The sequence below is a fragment of the Chrysemys picta genome, chromosome 4 (genome assembly GCF_011386835.1).
Source record: "Chrysemys picta bellii isolate R12L10 chromosome 4, ASM1138683v2, whole genome shotgun sequence".
In the NCBI taxonomy this organism is placed as follows: domain Eukaryota; kingdom Metazoa; phylum Chordata; order Testudines; family Emydidae; genus Chrysemys; species Chrysemys picta.
Window position 1 is genome coordinate 83,006,564 of NC_088794.1, and position 16,336 is coordinate 83,022,899.

The window sequence follows — 16,336 nt, forward strand, 5'->3', positions numbered from 1 at the left end:
GTGCCGCTGGTCATGTGAATCCAGCAAAGACTGCCAGGTGTGGAGTGTTTGCTAACAGTACACCTGGCCTCAAGACCTTACTTCTGGCCTGTGCATGGCGCAGGCTCTCCAGGATTGGGCTGAGGTGCTGTGCCTGTGTTTGACGGACAGGGGGCTCCCTCGGGCTGGGAACGCATCCTCAGGGAGGCACTGCAGAATCTTCTGTACCCGTCGGGAATGGTCTGTGTGTGCAGCCACTGGCTATATTCTATGCCTGGCTGACACAGACTGGCCTCTTCGTGCAAACAGCCTTTTCCTCCCCAGTACTCGGGGTGCTACCCATCAGAAGGGCCCATTATTCTCCCTCTGTATGGGGGAGAGGACTACCAGTGTCACTCCAGCCCAATGACTTCCAAGGGGAGTTTCCTAACTACAAATAGTACTGTGGTCTTTAATAGAGCAAGTGAGTACTCCTAGCCCTGTACTAAGTGTTCAGAGTGTGGGAGGTTGGGGGAGAAGTGAATTAGGAGCCCTGCTCCTGAAAAGTAACTCCAGTGCGATAATGACCAGTCAGCGTGGACCAGAGGGGAAGCGGGCGGGGAGAGGGAAGGTGAAAACTGAGAGCTGGTCCCAGATTCTCCCAGCAGGGGGCACTGCAGTGAATAGTGTCGGAGCTTTGGTCAGGAGGGAGCTGCTGCAGTGGCAGCCTTCTCCAGCAGGAGGTGCTCTACAGAGCAGCATAGCTGCTGCAGTGGGAGATGCGTTTGTCCATCTCATTCAATTACAGGCTGTACATTGGTGCCTGAGGAGGAGGAGAGTGCCTGCTGAGCCTGTGACCCAGTCGACTGTGTTTGCAGGAGCCCCCGAGTGCTGGGGCAAAGCAGTGGGGACTTGTTTACAAACACGGCTTTGTTCCAGCTCCTTTCTCAGCCCCTTCTCCCCTTTCTGCCCCCGCCCGAGGTCGACACTTTGTTCCCAAAGCTCCAGGCTGCATATTCACTTTTACTAGCATATTTTTGGTGTCTCTGTTTTTGGTTTGAGCTATTCCCTGGGAATCCCCCACAGCCTGGGACAATAGGGGCTTTTGTGCCCTTGTAATGGTGCTGGAGCGAGTTCCCAAACACACAGGGAGAAGCTCACGCAGGGACACCAAGCAGGGCACTGCACTGATCTTCAGAGCCAGCAGGCCTGCACCAGGCACTCACTGGGCACCAGCCGCACCACCTGAGGAGCCTGACTGCAGATAGACAAGCTGGGCTTCAAGGGGGAGACCAGCATTTGACCCCACCCCAGGGGAGACACTGGAGGGACCAGGGGATTGAAAAGGCCAGAGCCTTGTCCCAGACGCTGTGAGGATAGGTTGCTCCTTCCTATCCAATTTCTGGAGTTTCTGTTCCTCTCCCTGTTTCCCTTGTGTTCATTTCCTCTGGCTGCGCCTCCCTCCAGGTTCCCCACGAAATCTCTGATTTCAGGAGCACACCTTGGCCCCATCACTGCCACGTCCTCCAGGAGGGGTGTGTGTGCCAGGAGCAGTCCCAGCAGGGGTGCAGGCGTTGCCCCCTGAATTTGGCTAGTGGTGGGGAACCAAGCCAAGTTAGGTTCATTCCCTTGTCTCCTGGGAGTGTGGGGTCCCACCTGGTGGGGGTGGGGCGGACACCCCACTGCATGCACCGCTCACATGATCCCTGCTCTCAGATACTGCTGCTGTGGATTATTTCCTCCTTTCGCTGGTTTCCCAGCAGCAAGTTCGGCGCTGAGGAAAATGTGCCAGGAAAGAGGTTGGAGCTGCATTCAAGGGCGACGCAGGCTCATTAAAGTGGCTGAATTACAGACCTTCGTTAGCAGCTCCGTGGCTGTAAATCTCTTGCAGGGACAGGATAAACGGGGCTCTTTCACTCCTCTAATCTGCTCTGGCTTGTGTCATGGACACCCCTCCCCCCCATTCTTGTTCTGTTCCTAGAGAGAATTCCCCAGTCCCTTTAGGGCCCAGCCATAGCAACCCCAGCCTGGGCAGCAGTCCTCAGCCCTGTGGGGGGCACAGAGCCCATGGAGAAAATGCCCATAAAGCATTGGAACCCACTAACCCTGGTCTGTCCTGGCCCTCTCCACCACATTGAAACAAGGCTCTGGAGCCCCCGTTCCTTCCCCAGCCCCTTCGCCTCGCTGGAATTTTTATTGTGATTTTCATAGTTACCGGCTGCATCCCAGAATTGCAAAGTGCTTCCCAAACACACACACCCCAGTCCACTCTGCTCCTCTCGCCCCAGTATATCAATGTGGGGCTTTTCTGTCCCTCGAGCTGGTGCTCAGCAGGGACAGCAACAAGCATCCCAGGACAGAGGGACAGATTATGGACCCGCTTGAGTACAATTCTTAGCCCCCATTGGCAGAGTGGATGTTGGCTGCTGGTTTTAAACTGCTGCCATCCCGGGGGACAGGGACCAATGTCCAGCCCATGCCCCATTGGGGAAGTGTGCTCTGCCAAGGCCAGGGATAATACAGAAGGCCTGGAGCCTTGGTGCTGGTTTGTGATGAGCCCTAGTCAATAATGTAAACATGTAATGCAGTGGCTCTCAAACTTTTGTACTGGTGACCCCTTTCACGCAGCAAGCCTCGGAGTGCGACCCCCCCCTATAAATTAAAAACAACCTTTTATATATTTAACACCATTATAAATGTTGGAGGCAAAGCGGGGTTTGGGGTGGAGCTGACAGCTGGAGACCCTCCATGTAATAACCTCGCAACCTCCTGAGGGGTCCCGACCCGCAGTTTGAGAACCCCTGATGTAGTGACACCAAGTCCCTGAGAGCGGAGAACAGAAAGGCCTGAGCTCTCCATCTGGGCTGCTCCATGTCCCCGCAGTTGTTCTGTCGCAATAAAAGTGACCATGAGGGATTTTAAACCAGAGTAATAATCTCTCCCCTGATGTAAGCAATGGGCTGTCGTCTCCGCAGCCTGCTCAGGCAAGGCTCTGCTCTGTACAATGTCTGTGTCACAGAGTCAGCACCAAAAATCATGAGACCCAGGAGGCAGGTCAGGGGGCCTGAAAATTCCCAGAAAGCTGGAATTCCGGGCCAGCAGCCTGAAGGTAGCCAAGTATGTCCTGCCTTACCTTGCTGCTGCTGCTGCTCCTGCTCCTAATGGTGATCAGGGCCTAGAACAAGGGCTGGTTGCTCAGTCGGGCTGGAATGTTGCGTGCTGCGATCTGTAGTCTGTGAAGAGAACGGATGTGTCTTTAGGGCACGTTGTGGAAGTCGATGGGCCATCCGTGGTCAAGAGTTAACTGTTTTCCCTGCTGTTATGTGGGTGCACTCACTCAAGGGGTTGTAAGGTGGCTGAACAGTTTCCTGTTGCCCGGGGTGGAATGCAGTGGTTATAGACAGTCCCATTGCCTCCTGGTCTCCTGCCAGATTCTGGGGACAGGAATCGCACTGTTTTTTTCTCTCTCTCTCTCTCTCTCGTAGCAACTACAGCTGATCGGTTTTACAGGATAGACCGCGCACAGGTGAGTGCAGCCTCAGGACTGTGGGGACCGAGGCGCTGTTGTGCAGCTACACTTGACCAGCAGCACGTGTGTTCAGACATGCAGACACACGCATGCACAAGGGCCACTGCTTGTGTGCTTTGTCCCCAGGCTGCCCCAAGTCCTGTGATTACATTATGGACAAGGGGATACAATTTCCTAGGAAGGTTGTAAACCCTGGGAAATAGAGGTGCTCTGCCCTCTGCAGTCAAGTACCCCTGGGATCATCTGGTATTGGATGCTTCAGGTGCCTCACCATCTCCTTCAACCTCTGTCCTAGTGAATTAATGGAAGAAATATTGAGAGGAAAAACTGACGAAAGGTCTGGAGGATAATGCTCCCCGGGAGCAGTGGGCAGTGTTGAGGATTAGTGAGAAGCCTTGCCATGCCGATCTCATTGCCCTGGTTGATATCATCACAAAATTAGAGGATGGGAGGCAGAGCAGTAGCTGGATATAACTGGATGCAAGTAACGTATCTCAGACTGTGGCCCCCATTCTGGGTTCCGCACAGCCCAGGACATGGGGGCAAAGGGGACTTTAGCCACCTCTGCACCACTTGGACTATGAGGCTGCTGGAAGCTAATTCAGCCGCCATCATAAACCAGAGTGATCCCAGGGATCGCTCTAACTTGCACCCTAGATACAGCAGTCCCTAAGGGACTACCTGGCATCCCAGAATAGCTAGAGCTTAGAGCGTAACCAAACACACCCCGTCCCTCACTCAGATACACCCCTACTCCTGGGGACAGCAAAGGATCATGCTGCTGGCCCTACTCACTTGGAAATCCACCTTATACTGGGTTATTCCCAGTAGGGAGAACTGGCTGGGCCCTGGGTCCATTATGCTGCTGGAATGATGTAAAGAGGCTGGGACATAGCCCAGACTTAGGATCAGCGTCTCACAGTCTTACTTGAAAAATGAATGCAAGTTGGCTTGGCTAGGAACACTGAGATGTGGGTTGGAAAGTGCCTGAAGGACCTGAACAAAGGATGGTGATAAATGGCAGTGTATTTAGTTGAGGAAGGTGTCCATGAGGACCTGCAGGACTTGATCTCAGGTGTAAACTTAAGTGTTATTAAATATCTCTGTTCATGATCAAGAAAGAGGGCAAACAGGAGCATGATGCAACCAATGGGTCACACTGAAACGGGAGGAGTGGTAAACCCTAGAGAGGATAGAGAAAATCCAGAGGGACCCAGAGATGTTAGACACATGAGCAGGAAACAACTAAGTGAGACTCAGCCTGGGGAAACATAGATCCTGCAGCTGGGGGAAAAATAACCCGAAACCTTGATCCTCAATGAGAGGAGAATGCCAGGAGCAGGAATGGCTGAGAGAGACTCTGTCAGGAGAGGGGGAAGCAAAAGATTTTACAATGAGAGGGCTGCAAAACACCAGGGATGTTCTGGGGAGTGGGGGTGCAAAGTCCTCAGTCCCAGCAAAGGGAGGGGCCAGTCCCTCTATCTACAGCTCTGAAGAGATCCCACCTGGAGTCAGCTCTGGGTCTCCTAAGCCAAGAAGCCTCACGTCAAGATGCAGGGAGATGATCCCTTCCTGTGTGGTTCTAGTGCACCCACACCTGGAGTGTGACATTCAGCTTTGGGCCCCTTGCTGACAGAGGGAGATTGGAAGGCGTTAAAGGAGGGCAACAGGAATGAACAAGGGCTTGTAGGGAGAGATTAAGAGAGTTGAATCCATCCAGGTTGCTAAGGAGCACTTAGCGTGTGCAGACAGTCTGCAAACATCATCCCGGGGTAACTGCTGAGGGTGGAAAGGGATTACATAGAGTCATAATGAGAGATTTGGGAGGGGATTCGGAGAAGCGATGTTCCAGTGGAATCTCTGCAGACGCCCTGGCAGTGATATGTGTGAGGCTGTGGAAGAGTTTTCCAGGAATGGGGCAACAACTTAAAAGTAGACTGGACACAACCTACGCTCTGCTGGAGACAAGAGCCCCTGATAGGGTTTTTCCATCTCTCATTGAGACGCCACTCCCCACAGTGATCGTTGTTCAGCAGCATCTGACCTGGCTGGGGTCATGGTGATCAGTCTAAGGAGAGTTGTTTGGCAGGCTGGGGCTGCCCTTGCTAAGTCACCATGGGCACCAGTCCCAACTCCATTCCCATGCCAGCTCCTTTGAGCTGCCATGGGCCGTCACCCCACTGAATGCTGCTCTGGTCGCTAGTGGGGGATGTTTCCCCAGGGTGACTGGGGAAACACCCCAGTCTCTGAAGGGCTGATCTCTGCCTTCCAGGAGCACCTCAACTACGTGACGGAGATCTCCCAGGACGACCTCTTTGTGCTGGACCCGGAGCTGGTGATCACCCAGACCGTGGGCACCTCGCCCGCCATGCCTGACCTCGTTGACTCGTCCTCCACACCCGCAGGGCACCATTTTGCTTTCCCTTCCTCATCCTCTCCACCCTCCTCACCAGCCCTCAGGTGAGACTGACCACTCTGGTCTGCAGGTGAGAATGGCCTTGTGGGGTGGGGAGAAGGGTCTGAGAGAGGAGTGGAAGAAGGACCAGCCTGAGAGGCCTGGCGCTGGCTTAGCAGCTCTGAATCCTGAGCTCTGACATGAAACGCCAGCTCTGTGTGACACGAGTGAGAATTGTGTCTGTAGCTTGTCTCCAAAAGACAGCGGGGCCGGTCTCTATGGAGACCGACAATCTTCCCCTCCCCCCCCCCCATGCATATTCCACCCTAGGAAAGCGCGACTCTTGGGCAGTGGGACTGCACTGGGGGGTTGCACCCATGGCTCTAGCTTAGCCGCATCAGCCCAGAACCGACTGAGACTCCAGAGCTCGTTCCCCATTGTTAGCCCCCATGGCAAAGGGAGATGATTCTCTGGGGGGGCCCAAGACACAGAGCTGGGATGGGGTAGGTGCCACTGACTGAGCTGGGAAGGGAAGAAATTAGAGGTGGAGATGGGCCAGGATGGGGAAGGAAACCAAGTCAGGGAAGGGATGGGTGTCATTGCTAAGGCAAGGTTAATTTCCTCAGTCTTTCAATTTGTAAGCAGATAGATAATAGGGTTATAAGGAATAACCTGCATGGATTTGTCAAGAACAAATCTTGCCAAATGAACCTAATTTCCTTCTTTAACAGGGTTATGGGCCTAGTGATTAAGGGGAAGCAATAGCCATGATACAGCTTGATTTTGAGACAGTCCCATGTGACATTCTCATAAGCAAACTAGGGAAGTGTGGTCTACATGAAATTACTATAAGGTGGATATACAACTGGTTGAAAAACTGTACTCAAAGAGTAGTTATGAATGGTTCACTGTCAAACTGGGACAGTGTATCTAGTGGGGTCTCACAGGGGTCAGTCCTGGGCCTGGCACTATTCATATTTTCATTAGTGACTTGGATAACAAAGTGGAAAGTATCCTTATAAAATGTGCAGAAGACAGCAAGCTGGGAGGGGCTGGAAGCACTTTGGAGGGCCGGATGAGAATTCAGAACAACCTTGATCAATTAGAGAATTGGTCTGAAATCAAGAAAATGAAATTCAATAAAGACAAGTGCAAAGTACTTCGCTAGGGAGAGAAAAAAATCAGATGTACAACTACAAAATGGGGAATAACTGGCTAGGTGGGAGTACTGCTGAAGAGGATCGGGGTGTTCTAGTGGATCACAAATTGAATATGAGTAACAAAATGAGATGCAGTTGTGAAAACGACTGATGTCTTTCTGGGGTGTATTAACAGGAGTGTCATATGTAAGACAGGGGAGGTAATTGTCCTGTTCTACTCAGCACTGTTGAGGCCTCACCCGGAGTGCTATGTTCAATTCTGGGCACCACACTTTAGGAAAAATGTGGACAAATTGGGGTAAATCCAGAGGAGAGCAACTACAATGATCAAAGGTTTAGAAAATCTGAGTTATGAGGAAAGGTCAAAAAAAGCCTGGGCATGTTCAGTCTTGAGAAAAGAAGACTGAGAGGGGGACCTGATGATAGTCTATAAATATCTTAAGAGCTGTTATAAAGAGGACCGTGATCAATTACTCTCCATGTCCACTGAAGGTAGGACAAATAGTAGCTGGCTTAATCTGCTGAAAGAGAGATTTAGGTTAGATAGTAAGAAAAACTTTCTAGCATCCGAAGAAGTGAGGTTTTTACCCACGAAAGCTTATGCCCAAATAAATCTGTTAGTCTTTAAGGTGCCACCAGACTCCTTGTTGTTTTTCTAGCTATAAGGATAGGTAGGCTCTAGACTAAGCTTCCAAGGGAGGTTGTGGAATCCCTGTCACTATCCAACCTGGTCTTAAAAACTTTCAAACACGTGTCAGGGATGGTTTAGGTTTGTTTGGCCCTGCCACAGCGCAGGGGGCTGGACTAGATGATCTCTCAAGGTCCCACCCAGCCCTACATTTCTGTGATTCTGGGATTCCTTTCTCCTTCCTATTCCAGCTGGCATTGATGCAGCTGGCCTCTCAGCAGCAGTCTCTCTCCTGTGACAGTGCCCTGTGTGGCAGGCTGGTACACAGGAAACTTCTGCCGCTCACACAGCCCCAGCTTGACTAGCCATCAGGTAGGGCTCTGGCAATGGGAAAGTGTCACAGATCCATAGGATTGGTGCTACAGCCCCAGCTTTGGAACATTGTCGGGGGGGGGGGACCCCCTTCAGTGTGCCAGACCCCAAAGGAGTCTCTCACTTCCTCCAGAGTAAGCCATGCGGCTTCACCGCCTCCTTAGACTGGGCCTGCAGCACTCCTGCTTCACACTGTGAGCACCGTTCAGCAAGTCCAGCTGAGACAGAAGATTTGTATGGGGGGAGGGATAGCTCAGTGGTTTGAGCATTGGCCTGCTAAACCCAGGGTTGTGAGTTCAATCCTTGAGGGGGCCACTTAAGGATCTGGGGCAAAAATCAGTACTTGGTCCTGCTAGTGAAGGCAGGGGGCTGGACTCGATGACCTTTCAAGGTCCCTTCCAGTTCTAGGAGATGGGATATCTCCATTTAGGGATTAATGCACCTTGCCAAGCATGTGCAGTGACATGCAGCATTGTCAAAACAGGGGGGTTTATAAGTCATCTGGAACAAAGCATTGGACGTCCTTAAGTGAGCAAAGAGGAAGGAAGGTTAAAGCCTAGTCCATTCTGGTTAGCCAGAGCCCAGCCAAGCTGTAGTGAACCCCATTGTTCAAGTGTGCGCTCGCGCTCTCTCTCTTCCCCCCCCCCCCCACCCGCCTCTGGTCAGGCTCCAGGTGAGAGCCTCCCTCGGTGCCTCCAGCAGCCAACACTTATCCCCCCACCTAGAGTCCTCCTTTGTTTCAGACCTGGGAAATGCTGCTCAGCTGTGCGCCGCCCTCACCCCCAGTGAGAGGCGGGGAAGTGTACATCTCTCTAGGTCATTGAGTGCTAGGTGTCAATGTCCAGACAATTGGATTTTCCGTGTTCTTTTCAGAGGCTCCATTGATATGGGGACCAAGCCCCAGACATTGAGGTGACACCCATATCTACGTCTGAGCAAACAGCCCTTTTCTACCCCCTAAGTAACAGCGCAGCCCATAGGGGAAACTGAGGCACAAACAGGGCTCAAAAAATATTACAGAAAATTCCCACTTCATCACAAGGAGTTCCCAGCTAGTCCAGACCTGGCCTCTCCCAGCAAGCGATGCGGACGGGCTCTGCCTGTGGGGATCACAGAGAGGAGTGCAGGGGAGGGAATTTGCTGCAGAAGACTTGCTTACAATGGCATTTGACAGCATCAGTTCTGAATCTCTCCCTCTCTTCTCTTCCAGCTCAGAAGCAGGGGGCTGCCCCTGCCGTGAAGGTGAGTCCTTCAACCTGCGCTGCAGGCCTCTGGCACATCTCAGACGTCCCTGTTCCTATCGCACTTAGGGTTACACTAGCAGATGCTCCCAAGTTCCTGCCCTGATTCTGTGTTCCCCACAAACTGAACACTATCATCATCTGAGAACACGGGGGTGATGAGAATGTCTGGAGAGCCCCGCCCCTGCTGGTGTCACATGGCACCACTCTGTCTGGGATCCGGACCCAAGCACAGGCTCTGCAAGCACTGCACAGCCTATGGGGTGGCGAGGGAGCGGGTCACACTTGGGGCTGCAGTGACTGCACAGTGCACTGCCATTCAGGGGTATTGGGGCTCAGGTTCTCTGGGGAGGTGCCCTGAGGGGAGTGGCAGGAGTGACTGGCTGGATAGACCTGATAGCCATTTGCTCGCACAGTGGAGCAGTGCAGGGAGCCTTTTCCCAGCCTGCTTGTGAAGTGTGGAGCTCCCAGTTGGGGACGGCAGGAAATGACAGGGTAGTGAGGTTAATCTCCCACCTGCAGAGCCCAGGCCTTGAGCTGTGTTGCTGGGGGTGGGGTTTGTCTCTGCCAGGCACCGGCAGGGGCTCTGGGAGTGGGGAGCACAAGGTCAGGGGCCTCCCTCAGCTGAGCAAATGGAAAGAGTTTCCTGGAGCTTGAACAGAGCCGGTTCCTGGAAGTGTGAGTGAGTCACTGGTGAGAGGCATCCCAGCTGGCCGGCTCCCCAGGGACCCCCACGTTTGCCCTTTGCCCTGCTCTCCCCCTCCACCTCAGGAGTTACTTTTCCCATGGTCTTGAAAACATTCCTTCTGGACCTCGCCAAAGCTGGGGCCTGGCCTTGCCCCCAGGAATGTGGTCTAACTCCTCTCCCTCCCACGGGTGTTTCTCCCCTCACACCCCATCCCGTGGGTGCCCCTATTTTCTCCATATCTCTCCCCCACCCCCAGGGGCACCCAGTATTATAAAGCTGAGCCCCCCACTAACCCTCTGGTGCATGCCGTGTTCCAGGCAAAACCAGCCTGGCCAGTGGCTGCTGATTTCCGGACTCCCCTGAACCCCTCTCCTCCCAAGCCCTGCGCGAGGGGATTGGACTTACGGGAATTCCAGGCCCAGGAATGCCCTGCCAGCAGCACCCTGATGTTCAGGGACTGTCAGCAGGAAGCAGCCAGCTGTGCCCAGCAGCTGGGGAGGGAGGGGAGATTTTGGCCCTGCTCCCACACCAGGAGGAGGTCACCGGCACAGACTGTGGTGCTGGAGGAACATGCCTCTGGCAGCTCCCATTGCACAGGCGCTAACAGGCTGTGAGCAGTGTCCCAAGACAGCTCCAGAAGTGCACGATGTGAACTGGCCTGGGGTGAGCACTGTGTCACTCTGCCATTGAAACTGCCTCTTACGCTCAGGGGAGACTGAAACGGAAGGAAGTCTGGGAAAAAGAGGCTGCCTCCCACCTGCACCTCCTTGGTGTTTCCACCTTCCCCACTGCAGGATACGCAGCAGCTCAACCTCTCTCAGTGCACGTGCACGCGCGTACCGAGAGAGAGAGAGAGAGAGAGAGTTTCCCCCGCACAAGTAGCCCTCTCTCTCCCCATCTCCTGCTTGGCTTCTGTAATCCTGACCAGTGTCTCCTCTTTGCAGATAACGCCTTGATAGCTGCTGCCAAAAGTAATGATTTCCAGAAGGTAAGAGCTGCCATGTGCCATGAACCCAGCCACAGAGCTGGGGATGTGCTGTGCGTTTTCCCCACAGCAGCTAGCTAGGACCCCAGTGTGGCATGAGCACCCCTTCTCCAGCACCCTGTTGGTGCCTGCTAGTCAGGCTCTGTCATTTGCCCTGCCAGCCCCAGCTGTGACTCCTTCCTCACAGCGGTGCATGGAGAGTCCTTAACAGTGTGAGCTTCCCCCCGAGCAGTGCTGGATGGGGTCCGGACAGGCTCACCACAAGGAACCCTTTTCTGGGAGGGCTGGCACATGCAGCGTAGCCTCGCTGGCTGAGCTTGGAGAGTGGTTCAGTTCCCTACCCAGGTAATCTTGCTGCAGGTTCTGCTGGCGAAGGCCGGCCCGCCCTGCAGGGTGTGAGTGGGGAGAGCCTTCCCACAGGCACAGCTCTTGCTCTGGGCTCAGAGGTTAGAGGAGGACTGAGTAGGAGAAGCTAATCCAGAGCTGACTTGTGTTCCTGTAGTTCCGAGAGCTGCACCAGGCAGGAGGGGACCTGATGATGCGAGACTCCTCAGGTCAGACCGTGCTGCACCATGCCGTCAAATCGGGGAGCAAGGAGATTGTCAAATATGTCATTGAGAATGGTAAGCTAAGAGCCTGGATCCAGCTATTGGTACAGCTCTGGGATGGGGGTGCTGTGACCCCTGGAGCTGGCACAGAAGGATGGAGGCCAAATTCACTGACCCTCCCTATGAGTCTCTGCTTGAAGGGGATGATGCTAGTGTTCAGGTGCCTTCTCTCTGCCTTGCTGTGTTTGTGGCAACCGCTCTCCTCCCTGCAAGGCTTGGGAAGTGTCCTGTCCCTCCTTTCTGTTGTATGTATTCTCGCTGGCAAACACAAGGCCAGATTCAGCCTCAGACTTATGTGATACCCGTGTGATCTCACCAAAGCCAGAGGCAACTGAGGCTGCAACATGGCTTGGTGTAGTTTGGTGTGTTTTGAGTATTGCTGCCTGGTTCTCCTGTCTGTTTGCTAGTTACCCGCTTTTGCCAGCGGGGGCAGCTCATAGCTTGGGTTTTGGTGGGTCTCACCAGAATGAGGGCTGGTTTTTCTTTTACATTTCTCTGTATTTGGGTCCAGGGGCGGCAACTCCTCCCCAACTCTACTGGTCAGATTCCGCCACTGTTCCCAGACAGCTACAACCCTAGCTGCTTGAGTCTCTCTGTTATCAGATGAGGTCTCTGTAGTGGTATGCAGGAGATCGCAGATGTGTGAGAAGACTGTGATGTGCATTGCTGGGGAGCAACAAGAAGGTCTCTGTCAAGCAGGCTGGTCTCATTACCCCACATTGTCTTTCTCTCCCCAGCCCCTGCAGAGATCCTTGATGCGACAGAAGAAGAGAAGTAAGTTGCTTGTGGTTTGTATTATTCATTGCCCAAACCCTGTTTTCTATACCCAGCTGCCTTTACTGCAATCTCCAGCCACCACTTCCATACCAGGCTTGGACTGAACAATCCCAGGGACTGAATTCTCCTCTCACCCAGGTGCTCTCTGAGGCAGAGGTGGGGTTCACTAGTGAAGAAGTGTGACCATACTGAATTTGCTTCCCATCCCAGGCCTCCCTTGCAGAGGTCCCTCACTGCAGCCCCTGTGTATGTCACTTGCCCTCTCACTTTGCTTGGGGACCTCACTCCTTCCTCTTGTCTCTTCTCCCCAGTGGCGAGACCAGCTTGCACCAGGCGGCTGCTCTGCGCCAGCGCACTATCTGCCACTACATTGTGGAGGCTGGGGCTTCACTCATGAAAACAGACCTGCAGGTAAGGTCAGATGGGCTGGGAATGGGAGATGGGAGGGCTGGGAACAAGGGTGTACATGGGGCACTGGTGAATGCCTGGAACAGAGATTCAGAAGGTGTGAGCCAGCTGGCTCGGCAGAGAAGCAGTGAAGGGAATGTGAGAGCACTAGCTTAGAGCCCAGCCAAATGTGCCACACATTCCCTATGTGAAGGGGGTCCCTGGATACAGTCTGGAGTCTCGGGCTTCTCCAGTAGTTCAGCATGGAGCACGAAATCTCACCTAGCCCTGCCCACTCGCTAAGCAGCAGAACCTTACAGCTGCACAAAGAGTGTCTCCTCCTAGCTCTTCTCTGCTGCCCTTGTGGTTTTTCTAAATGAGTGGGTGGAATGTTTCTTTTCCCCCCTTCCCATCATCTGAGGTCATTGCAAGGACAGTCTCGCCAGAGAGTTCCCCTCCCAGCAGCGCTGTCAGCTCTCCCGAATGTGGGGATGGGGAGGGGAGGGAGCTCTGAGAGATGCTTTAGTAGCTAGTCCCACAGAGTGTGTTAGCAAGTGGGTCAGGCAGTGTCACTTACGTGCAGAATAAATTCTGCTGTGTCTTGGTGCCGGCCCGTGAAGACCAAGACACAGCGGCTGGGATGCAGTCATGTCTCTACCAGAGGAGTTGTAGCGAAGAAGGCGAGGTTATGTTTTGATACAAGAGGTTCCCAGGGGCTGGCATACAGCAGTGGGGAAGCAGACGTGTCTCTGTGTCAAGGCGCTGTATGTTGGGATATAACACAGGGAACAGAATAGCATCTCAGTGCCGGGCCAGCTCTGGGAGCTGGTAGATAGTGAAGAGGTGCAGTCATGTCTTGGTGCCAGAGGTTCCCAGGGCTGGGATACAGGAGAGGAGCTCACCTGGGCAGCCAAGCCTAATGAGGCTTTAAAAGCTTTTGAACGCTTTAGACCGCGATCAAGCCCTTTGCCAGCAGCCAGGGAGATGCTCTACGAACACTCCCCGACAGCTGCCCTGCCTTCCTAACTTCCAACGAATGACTCGGGCCTTGTTATGTGCCCAGATCGGGAATGGTTTTGCTTGGGGGCACATCGAGTGACCATAGAAACAAAGGAGAAAAGGACCAAGGTAGGAGGCTGAGGACTGGGTGGGGACTGTCACACTGAGTTCTTGGGGGCAAGTGTCCCCCCCCCACCCCCAGAGCCAGTGCTGAAGGGAATTTGTTTAAGGACTGACTGCCCAGCTGTAGGAGAGGGGGGTCCAGCTGGGGTGTATTTGTTTGTATAAATGCACACCTGTCCTTGTGACTGTCTAGGAAGTCCTGCGTCCTCCCCAGCACTGACCTCTTAGAACTTGCCTGTAGTATGGACAAGAACAAACCACATTCTGGAAGCCGTATGTGAACCCTGATCCTTACAAAGTGTAATACAGTTTGGTAATGTGCATACAATACAGTTGGGTCCCAAACACCTCAGGCAAAGCAAACCAGGGTAGAATGGGGCTGGGCTTCATCATGTTACATGAATCAGTTGAGCTGCGCGGAGGGCCCCTTGCAGCTCTTGTTTCAGACTGCGTTTCTGCAACAGACTCGGACAGGCAGCGCTGCATCAGGGCTTGTGCAGTCAGAGGGGAAACACAATATTTCCTTTTGCTAAATGAGCGTTTAGATTCTGCGTACTGAGGAGACCCCTGGAGGAGCACTGGGCAGTGAAGCACAACACACTGGCTCCAGCCCTGCCGGGGGAGAGCCCTGTGAGATCCTGGGCCTACACAAGTGTGTGTGTGTGTGTGTGTGTCTGCAAGTAGACTTGTGTGTGCCTTGCATCTGTCTGCCTTTGTGCCTCTGTTTGCCTCTGTGTGTGTGTGTGGGCTTGTGTCCGCGACTGCAGCTGCATCCATGTTTGTGAGACCCTTGCGTGTCTGAGCATTGTTTGCCCAAATGAAATATAGATGTGGATTGTCCCAGAGGCTTGGGATCCCTTCCCCCTTGTTCTGGCTGCCTTCACCCCGCTGAGCTCTGAGGGCCAGTGTGGGTAAGTTGCACTCTCCTTGGGGAGGGGGTTTTCAATGGAAGCGGCAGAGTGCCAGGTTTCCTTGGCCCTGCTCAGCAGAGGGTTTGTTCAGCGCGGAGGAGCTGGGGCAGTTAACCAGCGGGAGGGGGAAGGGAGGAGAGAGGAGATGGAGCTGAAAGCTGTTAACAGATTTGCTTTTTATGGAGTGCGGGAGTTCATTAGTGGACACAGTCCAGATGGCTGCAATAAGCTGGTGAAATGTGAGCCTCCTTGAGGAGCAGGAGCAGTTACTGGGGGGAGGGGGAGGGATGGTGTTTCAGAGCTCTCCCCAGACATACACCTCACTCCTCTCCCCCACACCTCCCTCAGCTCTCTCCACCTCACTCTGTCTAGTGCCTGCCTTCTACAGAGCTGAGAAAGCATAGGTTACAGAGACTGGACAGTCAGAGACACCACTCTTGGTCATCTTTATATGCAGTCTGTGAGGAGGGGAATACACGTAACAGGACAGTCTCTGTCCTAGCCAGCAGGAGGTGCAAATGGGCTTGACACGGACTTACCTAGCCAGCACCTTCCAGTCTCTTAGCAAAATCTAAGTATCCTTTCCAGCATGCACCTATATCTTCCAGTCATGCTTCCCTTCCCTTTATGGCAAATCTGTTACCACCAGACATTGTGCACTGCACATCTCGGCCATGTGCCCTGCAGGGAACCAAATATGGACAGCAGCAGTTTGACCCTGGGCGCTGCACTCCTAGAAACCCTCCTCCCAGCCTGTGGTTTTTGGGGAAAGCAGCACTTCTGCTAGGCAACTCCTTTGCTGGGCCCCCCTTCAGAGATTCATGTCCCAGGAGCACCACCCCTTTTTCTTAGAAACAGTATTTCCACAGATGCCTGGGGGCTGGGAGCCCAACCTAACCAGGGTGCCCCCTTGCTCCCCAGCCCATGAGCATCCCCTGCCTGCGACCCACTCCAGGTGAGTGACCCCCAGCAGGACACAGACAGGTGGGCTGCACCCCTCTCCTTATTCCCCTGCCCAACCTCCTGTGCAGGGAGAGGCCCCTATTCCTCCATCTTTCAGCCTGGCAGCTAGTGTGAGGAATTCTTATTTTGTCAACAATATTTTGAAGAAACCAGAAACAATTCATAACCAATTGGGAGGAGGGAGCTTGTATCTAACCTTAGTACAGGTCCTCGCACCCTCCCAGTAACTTAATTGTGTGTGCGCGCGCACACACACACCCCCGGACATGCCTCTCAGTTTGAAAACCAGTTTACTAGGCTACAAACAACACAGCCATGAAAGGGGAAGCCATGGCGGGGAGGAGCTACCCCAGGCACAGAGCTGTTAAGCAGGGAGGGACCCAGGTGTCTGGTGGAAGGAGAGCAGCATAATACTAGTGGTGTCGCAGCTCTTCACTAGAGACACCAGGCCGAGCAGAGGCTGTAAGCAGAGCTCTCCCCACATGGTAAGAGCAGCTCTCTGATGCCCATGGTCAGCCCAGCAGGACATAAAATGGCAGGGAGAAAGGGGTGCAAGTGTGGTGGCCGCCATGTTGGCTACCACACTGGGGATCGAGCTGGGGGCCTCCCGAG

General features: G+C 53.7%; 1 protein-coding gene across 1 annotated transcript in view; it reads left to right on the top strand.

The window, feature by feature from the left end:
* The window catches only part of DGKZ (diacylglycerol kinase zeta), a 64,459-nt gene that overhangs the window by 44,293 nt on the left and 3,830 nt on the right, over positions 1–16,336 (top strand). Inside the window, 7 exon segments of the mRNA XM_065592851.1 lie at positions 3,444–3,484; positions 5,760–5,947; positions 9,253–9,284; positions 10,916–10,959; positions 11,459–11,579; positions 12,302–12,338; positions 12,653–12,752. Coding sequence (XP_065448923.1) covers positions 3,444–3,484; positions 5,760–5,947; positions 9,253–9,284; positions 10,916–10,959; positions 11,459–11,579; positions 12,302–12,338; positions 12,653–12,752 — 563 coding nt within the window.